The sequence below is a fragment of the Dipodomys merriami genome, unplaced genomic scaffold, assembly GCF_024711535.1.
Source record: "Dipodomys merriami isolate MVZ:Mamm:240054 unplaced genomic scaffold, mDipMer1.0.p SCAF_1, whole genome shotgun sequence".
NCBI classification, from domain to species: Eukaryota; Metazoa; Chordata; class Mammalia; order Rodentia; family Heteromyidae; genus Dipodomys; species Dipodomys merriami.
This window is the reverse complement of record NW_027202270.1, coordinates 102,681,058-102,696,448: the sequence shown is the minus strand read 5'-3', so window position 1 is coordinate 102,696,448 and position 15,391 is coordinate 102,681,058. Positions and strand designations below refer to the sequence as shown.

At 47.3% G+C, this 15,391-nt stretch overlaps 1 protein-coding gene across 1 annotated transcript; it reads left to right on the top strand.

The window, feature by feature from the left end:
- Positions 1–11,582: 11,582 nt before the first annotated feature.
- On the top strand, positions 11,583–15,208 carry Nfkbia (NFKB inhibitor alpha). Its single transcript, XM_070026719.1, has 6 exons — positions 11,583–11,954; positions 12,551–12,659; positions 12,990–13,200; positions 13,469–13,557; positions 13,676–13,936; positions 14,495–15,208. Exons 1-6 carry the CDS (start codon positions 11,728–11,730, stop codon positions 14,540–14,542), a joined length of 945 nt encoding a protein of 314 aa, XP_069882820.1. The 5' UTR covers positions 11,583–11,727; the 3' UTR covers positions 14,543–15,208.
- Positions 15,209–15,391: the final 183 nt, after the last annotated feature.

Below are 15,391 nucleotides of genomic sequence, written 5' to 3'. Positions count from 1 at the left end.
GCTCTTCAGCTCAAGGTGAGTGCTCTACCACTTGAGCCACAGTTCCACTTCCAGTTTTCTGAGTGGTTTATTGGAGATAAGAGTCTCACAAACTTTCCTGCCCCAGGCTGGCTTTGAACCGTGATCCTCAGATCTCAGCCTCCAGAGTAGCTAGGATTACAGGCATGAGCCACTGATGCCCAGCAGCAGTACATTTCTTTTTGAACAATGTCACCCCTTCCTTTATTTTCCCCCTACCATCCCTGCTTACAAATTACATAGGTTATTTTGCACCTGTTGAATGTGCATATGTTGAATAGCATGATTACATTTGTTCTTTTTAATAGTCATTTACTATCAATCCTCTTGCTTTTTACATAAAACTCTCCAAATATATATTTAAACTTAACACATCTCCCTCCACCCCCTAAAGCTAAGAATAAGGTAAAGACAACACCTAAATCCTATGCACTGCCCCATCTTACTGTGGCCACCATTGATGTCACACTCTAAGTTCCTGTGACTGTAAAAGTTCATGAAGAGCTGGCCACAAATGGTTCACGCCTGTAATCCTAGCTACTCAGAAGGCTGAGATCTAAGGATTGTGGTTCAAAGCCAACCAGGGTAGACAAATCCAAGAGACTCATATCTTCAATTAACCACCAAAAGGCCAGAAGTGGAGCTATAGCTCAAGAGTAGAGTGCCAACCTTAAGGCCCACCCCCCCCCCCCCAAAAAAAAGCTAGGGGACCATTCTGAGCTCCTGCCTTCAAGCCCCAGGACTGGCCCAACCAAAAAAAACCCTGAAGTTTATGCAGCCTTTTTTGGGTGGAACATATCCTTTAGGGTAACTTGAAGCTGTAGCCTGGGCCTTGCTCATTCACATTTGGCAGAGAACAAGCCATTTTCTTATTTCCTTAAAGCAGAGCTTCTATTTTTATGCCAATATATCTCAATTTCCCATTTTCTTCCTGTCCTGGGGAGCGAGGTAGGCAAACCTCTGGGACCTCATCTCGCTCCTTAAGGTGCTGAGGACAGGAGTTTTCCTCCTGACCCCTGATCCCATTCCAGAGTGACTCTCAGATCACAGAAGAAGGAAGACAAGGAGAGCACTAATTCTTCCCCCAGTACCAGAATATCAACTTCAGGGCTTCATCTTTGCTAGGCTGCCATTCTCCCACTTGAACCACACCTCTAGCCTCCCTCCTTTTTTTGCTGGTTATTTTGGTGATGAAGTTTCTCATTTATCTTTCCAGGCTGACCTCAAACTATAATCCTCCAGATCTCAGCATCCTAAGGAACTAGAATTACAGATGTGAGTCCCTTTGCTCTTACTGTAACCTCTTACTTCTACAACACGGCAGTCTTTCTGCCCCTCCAATAGGATGGACCAAGTTCTAAGTGGTCGGGCTTTGTGACAACTTTCCTGAATCCTCTGCCCGCTTCTTGTGTAAGACAGAGAGGTTGAGAACTCACTAGATGGCCTTCTGGGGCAGATGACCGCTGGAGAAGATAACTTCTGGAGAAGCAAGAAAATGAAGAATGAATGAAGAATGAAGTAGAGTCAAGGAGAAGGAGAGTCAAAGAGCAACTGCTCAGGCCTTAGACAAGAGGCTGGGTGAGGAATACTCTCCAGGTCCAGCAGACACCATCCTATTCCACACCCTGCAGTGTCAAAATGGGAGACAAGCAATAATTATGCTTAAGACCCAATGAACAACACAGATGTAAGACGTGGAAGGCACCAACAAGAGAGCACTAGAAGAGAGGTAAGAGGGAAGGAAGTTTGAGGCTGTGGTCACCAGACAGAGGGGAGAGGGTGTCTTTGAATGAGAGTAGCTGAGACAGGCTGTCCATGCTAGGGAGCCATGGGGACCAGGAGGGGCTAAGCTGGGGGGGGAGGGGCGGGGGGAATGTAGATGGACAGAGAGGGGTCCAACCCTGGAGGACTTCCAGGTGACTGTTGGCTGAAGAACTCACAGTTTCCTGCCAGCCACACTAGGTTACCAGAAGTCATTACAGGAAATGTTAGGATAAAAATGTGTATTAGAACCAGCTGTGAAAAGAAAAGGAATGCTGGGGGGCGGGGGATGTAGTTGAGAAGGTGGGAGGGAAGGGATGGGAGGGGAAAAACAAAGGAGGAGGCAACAATGCTTGATAAGAAATGTACTCATTACCTTGCTCATGTAACTGTGACCCCTCTGTACAGTATTTTCACAATAAAAAACTTATTTTAAAAAAAAGAAAAAAATTTTAATCGTATAATTGTAACCTATTTATGTATTTTGCCAGTACTGGGGCTTGAACTCAGAGCCTGGGCACTGTCCCAACTGTAATCCTTTAAGATGGGTTAGGTTTTGTTTAATTACACACAGATGTTGGGTCAACATAAAAACTAATTTTTAAAAGTATCAAAAATGTAACAGAAAAATAACAAAAATATAATATAAGCTGGGCGCTGGTGGCTCATGCCTATAATCCTAACTACTTAGAAGACTGAGTTCTTTTTTTTTTTTTTTTTTTGGGGGGGGGGTCCAGTCGTGGGGCCTGAACTCTGGGCCTAGGCACTGTCCCTCAGCTCTTCAGCTCAAGGCTAGCACTCTACCACTTGAGCCACAGCGCCACTTCTGGCTTTTTTCTTTTTGCTTATGTGGTGCTGAGGAATCGAACCCAGGTCATCATGCATGCAAGGCAAGCGCTCAACCACTGAGCCACCTTCCCAGCCCTAGAAGACTGAGTTCTGAAGACTGTGGTTCAAAGCCAACCTGGGCAGGAAATTCCTTGAGACTTTTATCTCCAATTCACCAGCAAAACATGGAAATGTATGTCTCAAGTGGTAGAGTAACAGCATTGAGTGAAGCCTAGCAAGAGTGCAAGGTCCTGAGTTTAGGTATTGACACAGTCCCAGTACTGGCATACACACACACACACACACACACACACACACACACACACACACACACACACACACACACACACACACACACACACACACACACACACACACACACACACACACACACACACACTTCAAACCCCAATATAGAAACAAACAAAAAAGGCCAGGTGCTGGTGGCTCATGCTGAGTTCTGAGGATCTAGGTTTGAAGTCAGCCTGGGCAGGAAAGTCTGTGAGACTTTATCTCCAATTAAAACACCAAAGCCCAGAAGTGGAGCTATATGTATCTCAAGTCGTAGAAAGCTAGACTTGAGCAAAATAACTCAGGGACAATAAAAAGCCTTGAGTTCAAGCCCCAGAACCAGAAAAAAAAAAGAAAAGACAAGACCCACATAACAGTGGTTTGGATGGATAAAACAAGTGCTAGACAATTCTATCAAATGTTGTTTGTTCAATGAATGTATAAATAACAAAGAAGTAACTGTATACAACAGGGCTTGTGCTCCATGCAGACAGTGGAAATAGAAAGAAACGGTATGAGCTAGCTGGCTACGGGGTTGCACAAGTCCTGATCACAGGCAAAGTGGGGTCTTTCCTTGGGACTGTGGTAAATACTGCATAATCATCTTAACCAAATATCCAGCCTCAGAGCACATCTCCACCCAGCTTTCCCAAAATCCCCTTTGCTAGAAAAGGGGATTTCCCCACAGAAAACTTCTTCCACGAATGGCCAGAAGATGTCGCTGTAGACAGCACGATGCACACAGTGTTCCTGTTGGTGACTGGGTAAAATCCAGCCATTTACCAAGGAAAAATTCCATTGTGACTCCCAATGGTCTCCTTTAAGCCTTTGCTCCTGCCTTTCTTTTCCTCCTGTGTTCCCCCACCTCGCTGCCCTGAAGTCCATTTCCTGATGTGCTGGCAACCTGGAGGTGGACCTGAAACCCTCCACGATGGCAGAGTCAGCAAGGTGATTGGGCTCTCCCTACGCTTCCCTGTTGGCTCTTCTCCATCAAGTTCACAAAGAGCATTTACCAAGGTGGCATTGTCAATGCCACCCCCCATTCAGCAGAGCCCTGTGAGTTTCAATAAATGCTTAGCCCTTCTATTGCCTATTTCCTGCATTCTCCCAAATCAGCCTACTTTTCAATTATGAACACAGAAGGAGTTGGTGGTCCATTTTGCTTTCGAAAAATATCAGCACTCTTGGGAAAAAAAATAATCTGTAAACTTTGGTCTATAAACAGTCCAAGGGTACAGGAAATGATGAGCATGTCTGAGCCAAGCTAAATGACATCAAGAAGGACAATGTGTGATCATCATGGGACTAGATTCTGACAGCTGAGACCTGGGAACAAAGAAAGAATGTTCCAGGACATCAATCCTTAATTCTTGTCATGGTTGTGTGTGTGTGTGTGTGTGTGTGTGTGTGTGTGAGAGAGAGAGAGAGACAGACAGACAGACAGACAGACAGACAGACAGACAGACAGAGACATAGACACAAAGAGAGAACGCAGCAGTACTAGAGCTTGAACCTAGGTCTTGCACTCTCACATGGCTTTTTCACTTAAGGTTGGCACTCTACCATTTGAACCACAGCTCTACTTCCAGCTTTTTGGTGGTTAATCGGAGATAAAGAGTCTTGGGGACTTTTCTGCCCAGGTTGGCTTTGAACCTCAGATCTCAGCCTCCTACACAGCTAGGATTACAATCGTGAGCAACTGCATCTGACTGCTTATGGTTTCTGGATCAACCAAGAATAACTTTCAGAGCCAATACTTTTACAAGTATCCTTCTCCATGCATAGCCTAAGAGAAAAAACTTGAGACACAAATCTCAATTTTTAAAGTTATCCACCTAATGTAAGATTTGATGCAAGAGAATGAAGTCTGTAAGGGTGTTTTGAACAATGCGTTATCTAAGAGCACACACACACTATATATATATATATTATATATATATATATAATATAATATATACATATATATCCTTATATATATATAGGCTGAGGTTGCTGGGTGCCAGGGGCTCATGCCTGTAATCCTAGCTACTCCAGTGACTGAAAACTGAGAATTGCAGTTCAGAGCCAGCCTGGGCAGGAAAGTCTGTGAGACTCTTATCTACAATAAAACTATAAAGAAAGCTGCTAGTAAAGTGCTAGTCCTAAGCAAAAGATGCTCAGGGAAAGCACTCAGGCCCTGAGTTCAAACCTCAGAACTAGGGGAAGAAAAAAAAATGGCTGAGGTCAGGTGCCAATGGTTCATATTCTTTCAATTCTAAGTTCTTGAATAAGACCTGTGCTATTGCTAAGTCTCCTCATACCCTGATTAAGCTCACAATGAATTCATCCCAACACAGGCCAGTAAAGACACTGCCATACAGCTCCAACGCCTTCCTGATCCACCTACTCCTCTCAGAACACAGCAGCACCTGACCAACCTACACACCTATAAATACTACCTGGTTTCTATCAACAAGCCTTGGAAAGAGAGCCAAGAATTTTAGCCACGGGCAACACATGTAGGCCACCTCTTTCCCTTGCAGCGTATCACCCAATAGCAGCCTGAGCACATGGACAGGGCACTTCAGAAGATGTATACTGAAATGCAGTCATTAAAAGTATATGTACACATCACTGCCAGTGGCTCACACCTGTAATCCTAGCTACTCAGGAGGCTGAGACCTGAGAATCACCTTTGAAAACCAGCCTGGCCAGGAAAGTCCATGAGACTCTGATCTCTAATTAACCAGCAAAAAGCCAGAAGTGCAGCTGTGGCTCAAGTGGTAGTGCAGGAGCCTTGAGCAAAAAAGCTCAGAGACCGTGCCCAGGCCCTGAGTTCAAGACCCAGGACTGGCATTTAAAAAAAAAAGCCAGGTGCTGATGGCTCATGTCTGTAATCCTACTTAGGAGTCTGAGATCTGAGGATCCTGGTTCAAAGCCAGCCCAGGCACAAAAGTCCGTGAGACTCTTACCTCCAATAAACCACCAGAAAACCAGAAGTGGTGCTGTGGCTCAAGTGGCAGAGCACTCGCTTGAGCTGAAGAGCACAGGGACAGTGCCCAAGACCAGAGTTCAAGCCCATGACTGACAAAAAAAAAAAAAAAAAGTATATGTACTTAAGAAATCCTCTTATTTTACACTACAATGATTATAAATTGCTTTGGAGGAAAGATGACTCTCTTCAGGGCTCAGAGCCTTTAGTTCTAATTCTGCCTGTCAAATGTTCTGGAGACCCTCCCATCCCTAGTCTCCTGTTACACCAAGGCAGAGGTCCTTGATGCCAAGGAAACAGAAAGTAGGGGCTTTTCCCCAAAACCCACATTTTTAAAAATCAGACTTTGGCTGGGAAAGAGGCTGGAAACTCAGGGTCTGTGGACTTAATGTGGCCAAAGATGCAGAAATACAATTGTGTTTGTTTTTAATGGTCATCTGCTCTACAATGCAGTAGAGAAAAACCACAAACAAGTTCTTCCTAAACCCCAAACCAGACCCTTGCATTGTCTTCTTCCTTTTTGTATATCAAACAAAACCAAAAACAATCTGCACACAGTTCTGATTCCAAGTCTGGAATCAGTTCTTCCAAGTTGTAATGTTTGTTAAATCACATTCAGCTGCATACCATGAGGCGAAAACCTGTTGGATCACATTATTTAAAACTGTCTCCCAGGGTTGCAAGAAAACAAAGGTTAGTTCCTGGGAATCCCCTAGGCAGGAACAAGGCAGCAAGGCTCAGCACCTCCCTAAAGGCTTTTTGAGAACCAAGAGATGACTGCACGTCCCTTAACACTAGGTGGCACTCTAAATAATCAGGGGTATAGAATACTAGTCCTGAGTGGTATCAGGAATATAAAATCATCAAAAGAGGTGCAAAAATACTTTATTCTGAGTTTTTAATACCTGCAGCCCCAAGTTCTCTGTTGATGTCTTTTTTGTTTTTGTAGGTCATGTGGCCTGAACACTGTCCCTCAGCTCTTCAGTTCAAGGCTGGTGCTCTACTGCTTGAGCTATAAGTACCACTTCTGGCTTTTTCTGCTTTTGTGATGCTGAAGAATCAAACCCAGGGCCTCATGCATGCAAGGCAAGCACTCTACCACTGAGCCACCTGCCCAGCCCCTGATGTCCTTTCATAAGTGGGGCTTTACAAGTGTTTGACATTGCTGTACATTTTTTTATAAACTAAAAAAAATTTTGGGGGGGGGTCTGGTTGTGGGACCTGAACTCTGGGCCTGGGCGCTGTCCCTCAGCTCTTCAGCTCAAGGCTAGTGCTCTACCACTTGAGCCACAGTGCCACTTCCAGCTTTTTTCTTTTTGCTTATGTGGTGTTGAGGTATCGAACCCAGGGCCTCATGCATGCAAGGCAAGAGCTCTACCACTGAGCCACCTTCCCAGCCCTACAAAGTAAATTTAGTTTTATGTGTATATAATGAAGACAGGATAGCCTTCTATGCATTTTTTAAAGAAACACCCTCTATTTCACCTAAAAGTCAGAGAAGTAAATATTCCAAATTATAGTTCATTTGGACTTACTTTTACAGTGTGTTTTCAATTATTAACTTTATAACTGCACTAGCAAAGTGACTAATACATAGTAATAGCAATTAGACAAACTGCCATGGGGTACTTGGATACATTTCTATGTATTTCAGTTTCTTTTTTTTTTTTTTGTCGGTCGTGGGGCTTGAACTCTGGGCCTGGGTGCTGTCCCTCAGCTCTTCAGCTCAAGGCGAGCGCTCTACCACTTGAGCTACAGCGCCACTTCCGGTTTTCTGGTGGTTTATTGGAGATAGGAGTCTCACGGTCTCTCCTGCCCGGGCTGGCTTTGAACCGCGATCCTCAGATCTCAGCCTCCTGTGTAGCTAGGATTACAGGCGTGAGCCACCAGCGCCCGGCTTTTCAGTTTCTTTTTAGTAAACTAGAACAATATCTATCTTACAATATTGGTTCTGAGAACTAACAATAAAATGCACAAACAATGGTGTTCTTCCAAAATTTATACTACAATATTCCAAGAGCCATGACTGCTCCTTCAAAGCAAGATTAAATATGCATTTCTAGACAAGCAATGCAATTTCCCTCATTAAATCCAGTCTTGGCAAATCACTTGCCTAGCAAATGCAATGTCCTGGGTTTGATCCTCAATACCCAAAATGAAAAAGACAAAAAAATATAGTTTAGATCCAATCTTGTTATTATAAAAGTGATACCAGTTAGAGTGAAATGAGCCTCTAATAACTTGCAGGTGGCAGCATACACTGATAAATCAAAACCTGCCTGACATGGGGGGGTGGGGGTCAGGGGCAGTAAGGACAAAAGAATAAGTTAATAAGGACAGGGCACTACATCTTTGCCTCCAGGACCTGATATAAAACAGAAAGGAGATCCATTTATCAGAAAGCCATTTTCAAATAATCCTTCTTTAACCCAAGGCCAAGCTCTGCAACCCTGTTAACATACAAGTGCTGTTGTCTTATGGCATATGTATCCCTTTTCTTTCCTTCCTTCCTTCCTTTCTTCCTCCATCCTTCCCTTCCTCCCTCCCTTCCTCTCTCTCTCTCTCTTCCTTCTTTTTCTTCCTTTCTTTTCTTTGCATGTGTGCATGTTCCAGTAGTGTAGATTGAACTCAGGGCCTTGCATTCACGTGTGTGTGTGTGTGTGTGTGTGTGTGTGTGTGTGTGTGTGTGTGTGTGTGTAATCCTTGGGGCTTGAACTCAGGGCCTAGGTGCTGTCCCTGAGCTTTTTTGCTCAAAGCTGGCACTCTACCACTTGAGCCAGAATGTTTAACTGGAGGTAAGTAAGTTTCATGGGCTTTCCTATCTGGGCTGGCTTTGAACTGCAATCCTCAAATCTCAGCTTCCTGAGCAGCTAGGATTAAGGACATGAACCACCTGGCTCCATTAGCTTTTTTGCTCAAGGCTGGAGCTCTACCACTTGAGCCACACGTCCACTTCTGGTTTTTTTGCTGTTTAATAGGTGATAAGAGTCTAACAGACTTCTGTCCCAGCTGATTTCTAATCTCAGTCTTAAGATCTCAGCTTCCAGAATAGTTAGGACTAGAAGCATGAGCCTTCAACACCTGGCTTCCATATTTCTTTTTTTGGGGGTCCGGTTGTGGGTCCTGAACTCTGGGCCTGGGCGCTGTCCCTCAGCTTTTCAGCTCAAGGCTAGCACTCTACCACTTGAGCCACAGCGCCACTTCCGGCTTTTTTCTCTCTGCTTATGTGGTGCTGAGGAATCGAACCCAGGGCCTCAGGCATGCAAGGCAAGCGCTCTACCACTGAGCCATCTTCCCAGCCCTGGCTTCCATATTTCTTATAAACTTTCCTATCACTTTTACTAAGTTCAAGTCTTGCCTGAATTATTCTCTTTTTCTTTTTCTTTTTTTCAGTCGTGGGGCCTGAACTCGGCCTGGGCGCTTAACCCTCAGCTCTTCAGCTGTAGACTAGCGCTCTACCACTTGAGCCTCAGCCCCACTTCTGGCTTTTTCTGATTATGTGGTGCTGAGAAATGGAATTGAGGGCCTCATGCATGCAAGACAAGTACTCTACCACTGAGCCACCTTCCCAGCCCCTGAATTATTCTCTTGAGAGACAAAAGGACCAAGTTCAACTTATCTGTCCTAAATTTCCTGTAACAAAAGCATGTCTACCACAAAACAAACAAATAAATAAATAAGTTAACTGGCTTTGCCTACTAATATGGTTTAATGTGAGGTAGAACCTGGAATTGAATTCTCCAACTCATTGTCACTATGTCTCATCACTTCAATAATGGCATATTTGCATATGGAGCCTGTAGAGACAATAGAGCGGGTCCCCAGGAAGTTTTTACTTTAAAACTCTATCATTACTGCCTGGAAGATTTTATTTGTGGATTTTACTTTTGTTCCTTCCCTCCCCCTATGTTATCTTTCACCCTCTTGAGTCAAATTCCCTTCATTTAAATACTGAGGAGGGAACTGAGATAATGTATGCTTCAAGAAAGAGTTGGGTATGGCCAAAGAAATGATGATTGCAGAAGTCTGACCAGAGACCTCTGCAGAACTCTCCAAGCCTCCAGGAACAAAGTTTGAAGAACTCTAACTCATGTTTATTTTGCCTGGACTAATTGTCCAGAAGTAATGAATTCAACTGCCTTGCAGGATACAGGCGAGGTGGGGGGCGGGCGGGGGAAGAGGGTCAAACATGACAGTTCCATTATGTAGGTGAAGCCAGAGGGTGGCTCAGGAATTGCTGGCTGCCCACTAAGCATGCTGGGCCCAACTTCTACCCTGGGAGGAGGGGCAAGTAGGGCCTGCAAGGGCAATGGTAGGGCTGCCTTGGTCCTGCAGAATACCTGGCAGTGACAATCCTAGACATAGTTTTTGGACCAAGCGTAGAGTAAGGCACTCAGAATGTAAGACAGAGAGCAAAATTGTGATTACTTCCTTACTTCAAGGTATCTATAACCTCTGCTACAAAGAGTAACACCTTGCTTTGCATTGGGGGTGGGGGGTGGGGGTGGGATCAAGGTCCCTATTTAATACCTTACTCCATACAGAGGCAGGGATTGGCTCTCCTGGGGTCGAGAGGATTATTCATTCCTGGGATATGATTTGAGGGTTTTCCAAGCACTGAAATTTTTTTTTTTTGGGTCCGGTTGTGGGGCCTGAACTCTGGGCCTGGGCGCTGTCCCTCAGCTCTTCAGCTCAAGGCTAGCGCTCTACCACTTGAGCCACAGCGCCACTAACGGCTTTTTTCTTTTTTTGCTTATGTGGTGCTGAGGAATCGAACCCAGGGCCTCAGGCATGCAAGGCAAGCGCTCTACCACTGAGCCACCTTCCCAGCCCAAGCAGAGATTTTTAAAAATAACTTTTTATTGAGATTAAGTGATTACATAAATTTCACAGTATTGTGAGCTGGTGATACTTCAAAGTCACAAACACATTTTAACCTTCACGAGGCAAATTGTCATTATCACAGTCTATAATGTTTGTGAATTCTATGAGCTTTGACAATACAACTATTTCTTCCACCTTGGGTGATAGGTACATTTCTCTCCTTTTGCTTAGTGCCAGCTGTTCCCTCTTTCCCTCTCATTCTGCCCTTGAGTTGCTTAGATCGTGTTCACCAATGCCAAAGCTTTCCACAAACTCTAAAGGGGATGGAGGGGGGTGGTGCATTGCCAGGCAGATGTGCCTACACTGCAAAGAGCCTGGTACTGGCAGACCCATGGCTAAACTTGCGACCTTCCTAGCAAGTCTTTGGAAGAAGCAGCCATGATTTCCACTCTGAAGTTTTCCAAAGATCAAAGGGGGGGGGGGGGAAGCCCGGAAAAGGACCAGGCAGGTTGGCCAACCCCAGTGTGGAACGGCCCAGCGGGTTGAGGTCCTGAGGATTTCAGAGGACTCCAAATCAAACCAAGGGGTGGGAAACCCCAGGGACAGCGAGCGGCTGGCAGGCGGGCCGGGCCGCAGGGAAGTACCCCCCCCCCCGGGGAAGGGGCCTGGCTGGGAGGACTTTCCAGCCACTCCGGGCTCAGCAAAAAGTTCCCTGCCCTTGACCCCAAGTGGCTCAGCCCAGGGAGTTTCTCCGATGAACCCCGGCCCAGAGTTGAGGCTTCTCAGCCCAGGCAGTTCTTTTTCTGGTCTGACTGGCTTGGAAATTCCCCGCGTCTGACCCCGCCCCGGAGAAATCCCCTGCCAGCGTTTATAGCGCGCCGCGGCGGCGCTGCCGAGCCCACAGACTCCCCGCCACCGTCCCGCCCGCCAGCGCCAGCGCGAGCCGCCAGCGCCGCCACCGCTGCCGAGCGAGCGAGCGAGCGCCCCGCGCACCACGCACCGCGCACCGCGCACGGACACAGCCGCTGCGCGCCATGTTTCACGCAGCCGAGCACGCCCCGGAGTGGGCCGCGGAGGGCCTCCGGGATGGGATGAAGAAGGAGCGGCTGCTGGACGATCGCCACGACAGCGGCCTGGACTCCATGAAGGACGAGGACTACGAGCAGATGGTGAAGGAGCTGCGCGAGATCCGCCTGGAGCCGCAGGAGGCCACGCTGGGCGCCGAGCCCTGGAAGCAGCAGCTCACTGAGGACGGTGACTCGTAAGTGACCGGGAAGGGAGGGCAGATCGCGGGGATCGGGGGTGCGGTGGGTGGAGGGAGGGTGCCCGGCTGGACGGCATGCGCCCCCCCCTCCCCGGCCCGGGGACTGTGCACCGCCGGGGAGCCTGCGAAGGACCCTGCAGGGCTGCACGGGGTTGGAGCCCAGGCTGCTGGCGGCGGCCCGCGCCCTTCCCCCTCCCCTACTCACTTCCTCTCCGCCATCCCCCTTCCCCCTCCCCCTCGCGCCCAGGCCAGGGGCGGGGACGCCCGGACCCGGCGGGGCGGGGGTTTCTGGAGGGCGGGGCGCCCGGGCGCCGCGCGGCCCAGCCCGCAGGGGAAGTGCAGGGCGTTCCGGGAGGGCGGGGCGGCCAGGCCGGCGCCCGCCGCCCAGGGGGTGGGGCCCGGAAAGTCCCTGGGCGCCTGCCAGGAACACTCAGCTCATAATAACCTCGCGGAAAACACCGAGGCCTTGGCCTCCAGAAACCCCGGCCTTGCGTAATCCCCCCCCCCTCCCGCCCCCCGTGGCACCGCGCCTCCCAGGCCCCACGCGGCGTACTCACCAGCCCTTGGGGGGGTTTTCCCTCTCTTCCCCGCAGGTTCCTGCACTTGGCCATCATCCATGAAGAGAAGTCACTGACCATGGAAGTGATCCGCCAGGTGAAGGGAGACCTGGCTTTCCTCAACTTCCAGAACAATCTGCAGCAGGTGCGCCGGCTTCCCTAATGCTGGGCCCTCCCTGACCTTAGTGGTGCAGCTGAATGTAGCACCATCGCCCACAAAAACTTTCTATATTAACTGGCTCAGGGTCTTTACCTACCCCGGCCTTTTACATTCAAATGAGCCAAACTTCCTAAAAAAACGTGAAGGAAATCACATCTGTTTGCTGAGGTCTTGATGACCTGGTTTCCAGTATTTGCAAACCCCTCTCCCTCCACCTGTCAGGGAGAGTCAGCATCTACAACCAGGGGACATCTGGGACTCAGATTGTGGTTTCCTCCCATGACTTATTCCTTCTGTTACCTCTTTCATTTGTAGACTCCACTCCACTTGGCTGTGATCACCAACCAGCCAGAAATTGCTGAGGCGCTTCTGGGAGCTGGCTGTGATCCTGAGCTGCGAGACTTTCGAGGAAATACTCCTCTCCACCTTGCCTGTGAGCAGGGTTGCCTGGCCAGTGTGGGAGTCCTCACGCAGACCTGCACCACACAGCATCTTCACTCCATCCTGCAGGCCACAAACTACAATGGTACGTCAGTGTGCATCATCTAAGGGCAGGTGATGGGAAGAGAGAGATGTACTCACTTAAGAGTCCAGACAAAACCTAAAACTCCCAAGCATGTGAAAGGTTGAGAAGATATGTTTAAATGATGCCTGTTGGAGTCTGTTATGGAATTCTAAAATTTCAGAAGGCATGACTATTTGTGCCAGAAAAGATAGGAGAAAGGCTCTTGCTTCTGGTGTGGGTGTGAGGCTTGCAAACAAGTGCTTATACTTTGAATCATTGCTTCTTCTAGGCCACACGTGTCTGCACTTAGCGTCTATCCATGGCTACCTGGGCATTGTGGAGCATCTGGTGTCCTTGGGTGCTGATGTGAATGCTCAGGTGAGTGCTCCATGTCTCAAGATGGAGTGAATCCTCCTGAGGACCATTTGGCTGGTTCTTGGTGCAAGCAGAAATCTCCAGCTGCTGCTATAAACATCTCAATTGCTTTTGGTTCCAGGAGCCCTGTAACGGCCGGACAGCCCTCCACCTTGCAGTAGACCTGCAGAATCCGGATCTGGTGTCACTCTTGCTCAAGTGTGGGGCTGATGTCAATAGAGTTACTTACCAAGGATATTCCCCGTACCAACTCACTTGGGGCCGACCAAGCACACGGATACAGCAGCAGCTGGGTCAGCTGACCCCGGAAAATCTCCAGATGCTACCAGAGAGCGAGGATGAGGAGAGCTATGACACGGAGTCAGAGTTCACAGAGGATGAGGTGAGTCTTCATGAGCATCTTCAACATTCTGCCAAGAAATGGGCCATTCTCCTCTGCCCTCCCAATTCCCCAGAACTAAAGCTACTCTTTATCATAGGGATTGCAACATAATGAGTTTCTCAAATTTTAGCATGCTTAACCAGCATCCCAAGAGTGTGTGTCTTCTGGTTTGGTTGTAATGGCTTACTTTTTTTTTTTTTTTTTTGGTCCTTGGGATTGAACCCAGGTCCCCCATCACACGTGCTATCCATGTGCTCTACCGAGCTACACACCCAGCCATAGGGAATGATGGAGGATATGAAATAGATTGGAGTACATTGTAAACATATATGGAAATACAGCAACGAAAGCTCCCTCTGTATAATTAAGCATTTTTTTTTTTAAATATAGAGGACATTATAGGAAAACTGCAGCCTGTGGGCTTTATTGTATTTGGGTTCTAGAGAAAAGGAGTCCAAGAATACTTGGGTTATTTCCAGTAGCAGCTCTCCTATCATCCAAACATCATTGGTAAAATTCTGGAAGTTTAATGAGTCTTTTATTCCTTTTGTTTTTTAGCTGCCTTACGATGACTGTGTGTTTGGAGGCCAGCGTCTGACGTTATGAACAGAAAATGTAAAAAAAAAAACCCAAAAAACATGGACTTGTATATTTGTACAAAAAGAGAGTTTTATTTTTCTAAACAAACAAACAAAAAAAAAAAACAAAAAAATGTAAAGGGTATTCATACATACCTGCCTGACCCCAGCACTGTACTGTAATGAACCAGCGTTTGTTGTCTTATTACTTTGTGTGGGAAAACAACAAAGATCATTGGAATCTGGAGAAAGCCTCTTTTGCTGGCTGTTCATAGCCAACTCAGGCAGAACACTCAAGAGACTCCTTCACCACACCTCCACTTGTGGTTTTTGTTGGTTAAAGGGCCAGCCTGGAGCAAAAAAGCCTAGAGCGAAAGGCCCTGAATTGAAGCCCAGCTACTGCAGGGGGGGAGGGGGGTGAAAGGCCTCCTAAACTTGTGGGATGGGGGTGGGGGAGGTGAAGGTTATCCAGAGTCTGATGAAAGGACCACATTTTATTTATTTTGCTTTTTATTGAAGCACTCTAGATTTAGTAGCTGCCCCAGTGAGGTGTTGGGTAGTATGTGGTCAAAAGTTACTACCTTACAAAGGTTTGTGTTACCCTCTGTAAATTGTGTAGATAGTGTATTTTGTTGGTAACTATTTTGGTACTTCTAAGATGTATATTTATTAAACAGATTTTTACAAACAGTAATCATGATCCTTGCTTTTGGGCTGCCCTGGGACTCTGTCCTGAGTGCTCACTCAGATGGACACAGGCTGAGAGCTGTGAGGAGCAGGCTGCCACATAGCCTCCCAACAAAGCCTTGCAGGCAGCTGGGCCCCTGTGGGAGGGAGGCTGTTGGTAGTGTAAAGTGCTTGGAGCTGCAGTGAAGCT

Excerpts from the sequence above, each read along its gene's own strand:
- Nfkbia (XM_070026719.1), top strand. The coding sequence starts at position 11,728 with ATGTTTCACGCAGCCGAGCACGCCCCGGAGTGGGCCGCGGAGGGCCTC. Across the intron at positions 11,955-12,550 it reads CTCACTGAGGACGGTGACTC|GTTCCTGCACTTGGCCATCA; the intron begins GTAAGTGACCGG and ends TCTTCCCCGCAG. Across the intron at positions 13,558-13,675 it reads GTGCTGATGTGAATGCTCAG|GAGCCCTGTAACGGCCGGAC; the intron begins GTGAGTGCTCCA and ends TTTTGGTTCCAG.